At 39.1% G+C, this 10,693-nt stretch overlaps 1 protein-coding gene across 3 annotated transcripts in view; it reads left to right on the forward strand.

Annotated features, from left to right (window-relative positions):
• Positions 1-9,826, forward strand: part of UGT8 (UDP glycosyltransferase 8) — an 83,136-nt gene extending 73,310 nt beyond the window's left edge. For 2 of the 3 annotated variants that reach the window (XM_050944430.1, XM_050944431.1), the window contains exons 5-6: positions 1,752-1,971; positions 7,553-9,826. In XM_050944430.1, the coding sequence (XP_050800387.1) occupies positions 1,752-1,971; positions 7,553-7,916 (584 nt within the window). In that variant the 3' untranslated portion in view covers positions 7,917-9,826. Of the gene's footprint in view, positions 1-1,751; positions 1,972-2,942; positions 3,595-7,552 lie in introns of those variants that run through there. The other variant, XM_050944432.1, reaches the window with a different exon arrangement.
• The last annotated feature ends 867 nt before the right edge of the window (positions 9,827-10,693 follow it).

Raw genomic sequence — 10,693 nt, forward strand, 5'->3', positions numbered from 1 at the left:
TCTCAGTTTATTTATCAGGGTATTCAGCCATAGCTATATTATCTAAGCACCCGAGAAATAAGAAGTCAAACAACTGTATCTCAGACATAAGTTTCTTTTTAAAGAATGTTTAAGATTTATTCCCATGAGCTTTTTTACTTTGTGTCAACAGTGTATGAAAACATTGCTGAGCTTAGGACCCAATGAAAGCTTATGGTTGCTTCTAGGTTACTTAGAAGTTGTTGTAAAACAATGCCAGTCTAAAGATTCTTTCTGAGGAGTAACATTAAAAAGTAAGTAAATAAGTGAGTGGGGGAGGGTGAGGGTGAGTGAGAGAGAGAGAGAGAGTTTTAATTATAATGTAGTGACGAGGCAAATGAGTTTTAACTAAAGTAGTTTTGTTGTAGTAACCACATTGCACTGAGTGAGTCAAATTCTTCTATTTAATACAATAATATATTGTTATTGTTACAGTCAGACCATTTTACCCCAAATAGATTAATTTTCTGTCACTAAAAACTCCTATTTTTTATGAATGGAACTAGGCTGTTCTCAGTGGTGGCGAATGACAGAACAAGAAGTAATGGTCTCGAGTTGCAGTGGGGAAGGTCTAGGTTGGATATAGGAAACACTATTTCACTAGCAAGGTGGGGAAGCACTGGAACGGGTTACCTAGGTGGTGGAATTTCCATTCTTAGAGGTTCTTAAGGCCAGGCTTGACAAAGCCCTGTCTGGGATGATTTAGTTGGTGTTGGTCCTGCTTTGAGCAGGGGATTGGACTAGATGACCTTTTGGGGTCTCTTCCAACACTAATATTCTATGATTCTCTGAATTCTTGGGGATAAGGGTTCTTTCCTTGGTTCATTTATAATGCAAAGTTAGCATGTACCAATGGTAATAATCAACAACAGTCAGTTAAAAATAATCAGCTTTTGTCCCTCATGGAACTGATGTTTTATTTAGATAAAAGTAAATACAAGGCTTTACAGGATGCTCCAATTCAATTCTATTATTCCATCAACTTTTCCAGCAAATCAGAGTAACCTGAAACCACTCAGTGCTACTTTCCACTCTAAACAGAAACCTGAGGAAAGGATACCTGGAATGTGCATCTTTGTGCTGCTCTGGGGATACCATGTGAACATAACTTCAGGGTCTTCTAGAGTCAATCTAGTCAGAATCCCTCAATATCATACTTAATGTTTATATTAGTTATTTTAAACCATGTGTGTGAAATGAGATTTTCATTTTGTTGAATATACCCCATATTGTATGTTGGACTATAAGGAATGAAAAAACAACGATTGCAACATTTCTGTGGCCTAAATTCATGGAGGTACTTGAGCACATATGTAACTTCAAGCAATTGTGTGCACTTCCTGAACGGAAGTCATAGAAATTTGAAAGGAGCTGTGATATACTCAGATTTATTAAACCATTTTATACTGTGCCTCACAAAATCTTATTTGAAAAAATCGTTCAGATTGGTTTGGACAAAAACAGAGGCTTGGAAACTAAGGATAATGATAAATGGCAATATATTAATTTGGCAGAGGGAGGCATCCAGTAGGGAGCTGGTTTTGTTTAACCCATTCACCAATGAACTGGGAAAGGGTTTAAAACAGCACACTATTCAAATAATACTTGATTGGGAAGAGTTGCTGAATGTGGTAATTGGTCTTTTCTATTTCTAATTTTGGTAATTTTATGTTACATAATATACATGTTTTTAAAGCATTTTTTTTCCTTTACTTCTCTTCTCCTTTCTGTAGGTCATACTAACATTAAAGCCTTCCTTAGCCATGGTGGTTTGAACAGTATTTTTGAAACCATGTACCATGGAGTACCTGTGGTGGGAATTCCCCTCTTTGGAGACCACTATGATACTATGACCCGAGTGCAGGCCAAAGGCATGGGAATATTATTAAACTGGAAGACAATTACTGAGGATGAACTATATGAAGCACTGGTGAAAGTCATTAATGATCCCAGGTAAGGAAAAAAAAAATTTTAAATTGTCATTGTAGGTCAAATCTTTATGCAAATAAGGATTTGTATGCACAAATATTTAAGCAAATGGAGATTTCTGCACACAGCTGTGTTCCTGCCTGGTTGTCCAATATGCACAAAGAAATTCAGGTATTATGTATACACAAAAAGTCATTCCTTTAAAATGTGGTCCTGTACATAATGCAAACAAATCTTTCAAATAATTAGTACTCTGTCTGCCATATTAAAAATCATTATCCTCATTTACTTTTCTTGTTAGCACGTAGTACCAAATGAAGATCCCTGACCATTAATCCTATATTTCTCAAGGATAACAACCGGCCCTTTTCCTTCTCTGTAAAGCAAAGCATCTGTATATCTGTCTTGATGGAATCACTATGAATCAGTAGTAACATGTAGAATGGTCATTTTTTGCTATGTTGACAGAGAGGTTTAAAGATATTTTACCCATATACTTGGCTCCATCAGCTGGAATATTTGAATTGTAGCTGATCCAAAATTGTTGTCTGTGTCCTATGGTGTAAGGGATACAAAAGAGTAACCTTGCCTTGTCTTGTCTGCCCACAGCTTGGTTTAGAATAAACACAAAGTTCTCTTTTCTCATCCCAGAAGCAGATTTATCTTGGGGCAGAGGTGTGTCATTCAAGCTGTTCAATAAAATGTTATCATCTCTACAAAGAATTATGAATCTGAGGTCTTGAGTTTCTCTCATAATTCAGCTGGACTCAATAATATCATGGGTTCATAAGCTGGCTTCTATGTTGGCATGTCTGGAACTACACTTGTCAAGTTTTCATCTGCAGGCACTTCAGTTTGTCACATATATTAGTCACTTCAGTCTGATTCTATTTGCTTACTATTACTCTTATATCTGAAGTCCTCTCTCACTTAATGGCTAGAGGACAAGTCTTTCTGGCTGAATTTGCTCATGGATGTCCCTTTAATTTACACAGTTGTCATGACAGACACTTTGGACGAAGAACAGGAGTACTTGTGGCACCTTGGAAACTATGTACATTGGCCAAACCGGACAGTCCCTGCGTAAAAGAATAAATGGACACAAATCAGATGTCAAGAATTATAACATTCAAAAACCAGTTGGAGAACACTTAAATCTCCCTGGTCACTCGATTGCAGACCTAAAAGTTGCAATATTACAACAACAAAAAAACTTCAAAGACAGACTCCAACAAGAGACTGTTGAATGGGAATTAATTTGCAAAATGGACACCATTAAATTAGGCTTGAATAAAGACTGGGAGTGAATGGGTCATTACACAAAGTAAAACTATTTCCCCATGTTTATTCTCTCCCCCGACTCCCCGTTCCTCACAACTTCTTGTCAACTGCTGCAAATGGACCATTCTGATTACCACTACAAAAAAATTTTTTCTCGCTTGCTGGTAATAGCTCACCTTAACATATCACTCTCGTTAGTGTGTGTATGGTAACACCCATTGTTTCATGTTCTGTGTGTGTGTGTGTATATATATATCTTCCTACTGTATTTTCTACTGTAGCCCACAAACATTTATGCTCAAATAAATTTGTTAGTCTCTAAGGTGCCACAAATACTCCTGTTCTTTTTGCGGATACAGACTAACACGGCTGCTACTCTGAAACTTTGGATGAAGTATCCACTTGTCTTGTACCAGAGAGAGCTTTCTCTTTTGACAGGCTGGAGACTGAATGATCTGGCATGTTATTACTATTCAATGACAGGATGAAGGGCAAGATATTAAGGATCCAAAGACATAATAGCACCACAGAGGCACACGTAAACAGAGTGTCATGAAGAACTTTGATGAGGCAGCCAAAGACTACTCTGTCTCTTGTGCACAGAAGGCATTAACTGTTCCTATTGACCTTTATATTGAATGAGTCTTGCATTCTAAGAAAACACTGGGTATGTCTACACTACGGGATTATTCCGATTTTACATAAACCGGTTTTGTAAAACAGATTGTATAAAGTCGAGTGCACGCGGCCACACTAAGCACATTAATTCAGTGGTGTACGTCCAAGTATCGAGGCTAGTGTTGATTGCTGGAGCGTTGCACTGTGGGTAGCTATCCCATAGCTATCCCATAGTTCCCACAGTCTCCCCCACCCCTTGGAATTCTGGGTTGAGATCCCAATGCATGATGGTGCAAAAACAGTGTCTCGGGTGATTCTGGGTAAATGTCATCACTCATTCCTGCCTCCGTGAAAGCAACGGCAGACAATCATTTTGCACCCTTTTCCCCTGGATTGCCCTGGCAGATGCCATAACATGGCAACCATGGAGCCTGTTTTGCCTTTTGTCACTGTCACCGTATGTGTACTGGATGCCGCTGACAGAGGCGGTACTGCAGCGCTACACAGCAGCATTCATTTGCCTTTGCAAGATAGCAGAGACGGTTATCAGTCATTCTGTACCGTCTGCTGCTATCATGGGTGCTCCTGGCTGGCCTTCGCTGAGGTTGGCCCGAGGCGCGAAGACAAAAATGAGAATGACTCCCCGGGTCATTCCCTCCTTTATGTTGTATCTAAAAATAGAGTCAGTCCTGCCTAGAATATGGGGCAAGTGTACTAGAGAACCAGTGTACCAGAAAGCACAGCTGCTCCATGTCAGATCCCGCAGAAATGATGAGCTGCATGCCATTCTAGGGTGTGCCCCTGCAACAACCTCACCCGTTGCTTCCCTCCTCCTCCAACCCTCCTGGGCTACCATGGCAGTGTCCCCTCATTTGTGTGATGAAGTAATAAAGAATGCAGGAATAAGAAACACTGACTTTTTAGTGAGATAAAATGAGGGGGAGGCAGCCTCCAGCTGCTATGATAGTCCAGGCAGGACATTAAACGGTGGAGGGAAGAGGTGCCCAGCATCCCACTGCTATGATAGTCCAGGCAGTACAGAATCTTTTCTTTAGACAGGAAAGGGCAGGGGGGCGGCGCTGATTAAGCTCAGCCCCCAGTTGCTATGATGAGGACAGTTACCAGCCATTCTGTACCATCTGCCGGGAATGACCGGGAGTCATTCCTATTTTTACCCAGGCGCCCCCGGCCGACCTCATCTGAGGCCAGCCAGGAGCACTCACGGGATGATGACAGGGACGGTTACCAGTCCTTCTGCACTGTACCATCTGCCACCAGGGAACAGACGGGAGAGGATGCAGCTGTTGAGTGCTGCAGCACCGCGTCTACCAGCAGCATGCAGTAGACATACGGTGACATTGAAAAAAGTCAAGAAACGATTTTTTTTCCCTTTTCTTTCATGGGGGGAGGAGGGGGTAAATTGACAAGCTATACCCTGAACCACCCTGGACGATGTGTTTGACCCTACAGGCATTGGGAGCTCAGCCAAGAATGCAAATGCTTTTTGGAGACTGCGGGGACTGTGGTATAGCTGGAGTCCTTGGTACTCCCTCCCTGCCTCCATGAGCGTCCATTTGATTCTTTGGCTTTCCGTTAGGCTTGTCACACAGCACCACACTGTGGACTCTGTATCATAGCCTGGAGATTTTTTTCAAACGCTTTGGAATTTCATCTTCTGTAATGGAGCTCTGATAGAACAGATTTGTCTCCTCATACAGCGATCAGATCCAGTATCTCCCGTATGGTCCATGCTGGAGCTCTTTTTGGATTTGGGACTGCATCGCCACCCGTGCTGATCAGAGCTCCACGCTGGGCAAACAGGAAATGAAATTCAAAAGTTTGCGGGGCTTTTCCTGTCTGCCTGGCCACTGCATCCAAGTTCAGATTGCTTTCCAGAGTGGTCACAATGGTGCACTGTGGGATACCGCCCGGAGGCCAATACCGTCGATTTGCGGCCACACTAACCCTAATCCGACATGGCAATACTGATTTCAGAGCTACTCCTCTCATCGGGGAGGGGTACAGAAATCGGTTTAAAGAGCCCTTTATATCGATATAAAGGGCCTTGTTGTGTGGACGGGTGCAGGATTAAATCGATTTAATGCTGCTAAATTCGGTTTAAACGCATAGTTTAGACCAGGCCACTGACTGATTCAGAGTTACTGTCAGCCAGGGGAGTGGGAATATCACCAGTTCACATCTACGATGATTTATCAAAAATGCAGAATCTGTGAAAGGGCCCTGATGGCGTCCCAAACAAACAGGAAGGCAGAGGTATTCTTTTCCAGTTTTTAGAGACCTTTATATCTGGGAGTTCCACCAAGCATATGGCTTCTCTTCTGTCTCCATCTGCAGGGTACAAGAAGTTACATCCATTCTGGGCTTGCAGAAAAGGACCTGGAGAAGTCACATTAACAGATAATAAATCACTATAAGCTGTTAGCAACATGTGGTGAACAAAAGCATGTTGGTTTTACTTATGTTGAGATGTTTCACTTAGTCTTGTTATAGTGACAAACTCACACTGTCATCAAGACTACTGCCGTTGGTGACAGCTCACATTCTCGGGGAGTGTGCCTGTGTTCACACTGTAGCTAATGTAAGAAAATCAACTGCTAAACCGAGTGATTAGAGTACTGCTTAATGCTACCTGTTGTCTCATGATACTTAAGAGGAAGAATATTCATGTATTAGATCCTTATTCCAAATGCATGTTATCATTTGTAGCACATAGACTATTCCTAAATTAAATAGGTTGATGTTCTAGCTAGTTGTCTAGTGCATTATACTGTAGGAGCTTTGGACACAACTTATCCGGTTGATAGGGACAGTGTCTGTGGGTGACACTTCTGTTGTCTTAGGGCAGGACAATGCTATGAGTAAATAAAATAGTCAGTAGAAGTAGGGTATTAATGAAGGAAAAAATACCTGCATAGGAAGTTGCAAAGGAAATCTCATGAATCCCAGTTACATTAGTCTTCCACTATACAATTATCTGATTTGAGGAGGGGAGGTCCCCATTAGTAATCTGTTTGTCCTGAAATAAAGGGAAAAGGGAATCCCCATGATCAGGGAATTCTGTTACTAAAAAATAAATTTAAAAAATGCATCCCAAACATGAAAGATCTAGTGTCAAACAATATAAAAATCTGTTCAGACCATGTTAGAGACAGGGCATATCACTTTATTCTACATCTCTCTAATAACTGGAAACATTATTTTCCATATTTCTTTGGACAGGAGTATAAATGAACTATATATTGGACAGAGTTTGTGTCTATTTTAGTGGGAGGGGGAAATGTCTCTAATCTGTTTTGGTTATTTTTCAGTGTGAATAAAATTCACCCTGTACAGAAGGCCAGCAGAAAGGCAATGCACCACTAAAGTCCCATTTAAACCCTTCTGCTGTCTCTCTGCATGGGTGAATTTTACGCCATATTAACATATGTACAGATATAAATATAGGTACAACTATTGTCAGTATTTATTTTTCTCTGAATACTTTTACTATTGCATTGAAGAGGACTCACCTGTCCTATAGTGCATCTCAAACACCTGCCAGCTGCTGTTCTTTGTCATTTTCCTACCAAAATACCCCAACTCAGTATGGAGAAATTGAAGTACATCTTCTGTTCATGTGGACACTTGTCATTTGAGAGCAAGATAATATTTTTAATTTGTCACATTGTTTGTTTCTTTCCTGCAGCTACAGGCAACGGGCCCAAAAGCTGTCTGAAATTCACAAGGACCAACCCGGACATCCTGTTAATCGGACAGTGTACTGGATTAATTACATCCTCAGACACAATGGAGCAGAGCATCTACGTGCTGCTGTTTACAACATCTCTTTTTATCAGTATTTCTTACTGGATATTGCCTTTGTTGTACTACTTGGTGCTGCCTTATTTTACTACATTTTGACCAGGATAGCAAAGTTTATCCACAAACAAAGCAAACATCTTTGGTCAAGTGATGAACATAGCACTATTAATGGACATTACCACAACGGGATACCAAATGGCAAATACAGAAGAAATGGTCACATTAAATATGAAAAGAAGGTGAAATGAGCCAACTACCCCATGTGCAGTAATGAATCAGATCAATAATTGAATTTTATTGCTGTAACTTAGTCTAACAACTACTTAAAGTAAAACATCAGTAAACAGTTCTAACACTCCCCTACAGTATGTATTCTTATATGATGAGATTCTACAGAACTAAGAAATATCTTTAAAAAACACTACAAAAAATGCAACCTAAAATGCAAAATGTATTTTATTCTTAATACTGATGCAGAGAGGTTATTTTGACACTGAAGTTTTTAGAAGCCTTAATTCTCTGAAGTAATTCAATGACCATATTTATGATTTCCCAGTTTTTAAACCTGAATGTGTGTATCCCAGATAAGGAAAGGTTTCCTTTTGCTTGCAAAGATTTTCTTATTTTTATTTTAAATATATATCTAGCCCTCTTTTAGCTGAGAGAATTTTAGAGCTAGATCTGTGTTGTATTTGTTAAAGGTTTGACATGTTGCCTAAGAATGATGTTTCAATAAAGTCATCTTTCCCAGTGTTTGACATGCAGCAATTAAGTTGCAGATTGAGAATGCAGCCATAAAAAATAACTTTCTCAAAACTGAACATTGAAGAAAAATGGTAAAAATGTGTACTGCTTTTCCCCTCGATAGGCTACATAACTCTTCTGTCCTTTGCCATTACTTTAGAGAAAGGGATTTTGATTAATTTAGGATAAGTTGTAAATGTTATATTTATGTATGTTTTATTTTTATTTTATTTTATGGGGCTTTATTTGCCTTTCCCTACATAAAGAATTTCTTCCACTGGAAGAAATGTAGGGGAGTTTTAATTACATGAATAAAATGTCTCTGTGGGTAGTATGCATAATTAAGAAAAAAAAATTTTTTGGCCCTGAGGTCAGTGCAGAAGGTTTGTCATGGCTCTTGAGCAGTGCAGAATCAAACCACTATTTGGGGTTTGTTTAAGAAATGTTGAATATCTTTCCTAATAATAATTATTATATTAAGTTTTTTTTCTAAATCACAGTGTTGTAAATGTTCTCTTTCAACAGTTCTATCTGGAAAAAATATTAACTTATGTTGATATGGACCACACAGTCCCTGACATAGTTGCCAACACGAAAGTCTCTGAACATGGGATGGGTTCTCTGGGTTGGTAACCAATGCATGTTTAGAGGTTTTGTGTCATGTGTGACATTAAACCTCCCAAACCAAACACAGTTCATAGAGATTGTCTCTTCTGCTCTCCACTATGGCCCCATCCCTCAGCAATCTCTGTCAATCACTGTAGCTGACATGCAGCTTTTCTGGGTTTGAATGGAGAGTGGGGATGCAAGGCACTGGTCGTGACATCAGAGCTGTCTTGCTGAACCAAAGTTGGCAACTATGTCTTCTTTCCATGTCATTCTGTTTACTTGGAATTTGCACTACACACGTTGTGAGTGTATGCATTGTTTATTTATAGTTTGAAGTCCCACGAATGACAGAGAAAGGAAAGAAGCCCATTTATCTTGTGTTGTTCACTAACATGGGAAGAGGTGTGAAAATGACAGAATGCTGAGATCATCTTCATACACAGTGACATTATATTTCATTATCATTCCATCAGGAGCCTCTCTTCTATAGCAATAAATAACATTACAAATATGTTTCTAATATATGGTACAGACATTTGTACCGCTTTCTGAATACTTGAAGAAAAGGATGTTATAAATAAGCCGATTAGATATATCTTTTTACAATCTTATCAGTACATGGCAACTAAAGGAACACATTGAGGCGATGAGGGGTGGGATGGTAACAGGATTTTGAGTGTATGACTGAATTGCTTTTACTGTTTTTGGTATAGTGAAGGTACAAAAGCACTGACCAGATGATTAAGCATAATTTAATCTCCACTGTGATAAAACTTATGCAATAAACATGGATTTAATAGAGAAATACTGTTGTTGGAAATACATTTTTATTCGGATGATTCTTATTTGTCTGATTTTGTGTATATGCATTAACTCATACAATGTGTGTATGTATAACTGTATACAGGCAAGACTCATCTTACGTGGGGGTTCCGTTCTGCGGTTAGCGCGTAAAGCAAAACCCACGTATGGTGAAACACTCATTGAGTTGAATGGTGGACGGAATTGCCCGCACTACAGATGCAGTTTTTATATTGTTGTTTTTCTTTTTTCCTCTGTTTTTGCTGACTGTGCAAAGCTGAATTCACGCATGTTAAATGCGCCTAAGATGCGACTTGCCTGTGTATATATATTAAAATACATATATACTGCACTGGTCATTATGTACACTTAAGGGCATGGTATGTATGTGAAACTCCAAACGTAAATATGTTTTGTGAGCATTATTCTGTTCCTCATAGTAAAAAGCCCATTACTGGCAAAGATTATAGCATTGATTTCAACTGAATCCCCAGCCAGATTAAAAATGCAGTAGTCTAAGAATTTCCAACATTTATACTGAACTCTCCAATAATATACAGTTTTCAAGAGCTTTTTTAGTGAAGCAAACTTTATTAGTAAATAACTTGGTTTTATTTGGCCATCTATAGGGGAGAACAAACAAAAAAGAGTGATAATATATTAAATCAGATATTGGATTTCTAAATGATGGCGTTTTCATATAGCAACACATTTCATTTCAGTATTGTAGTGTAGACATTCATTTATTAGACATTCAGTGACTTTTATACTAAACCACTGCCTACGTGTTCCTTTGAACTAGTCTTTTGCACTCAGTAGGACTGACTATGTTAAATTATAAAATTTAAAAAGATATAGGCGAAAATATCAC

This window comes from Gopherus flavomarginatus, chromosome 3 (assembly GCF_025201925.1).
Source record: "Gopherus flavomarginatus isolate rGopFla2 chromosome 3, rGopFla2.mat.asm, whole genome shotgun sequence".
In the NCBI taxonomy this organism is placed as follows: Eukaryota; Metazoa; Chordata; order Testudines; family Testudinidae; genus Gopherus; species Gopherus flavomarginatus.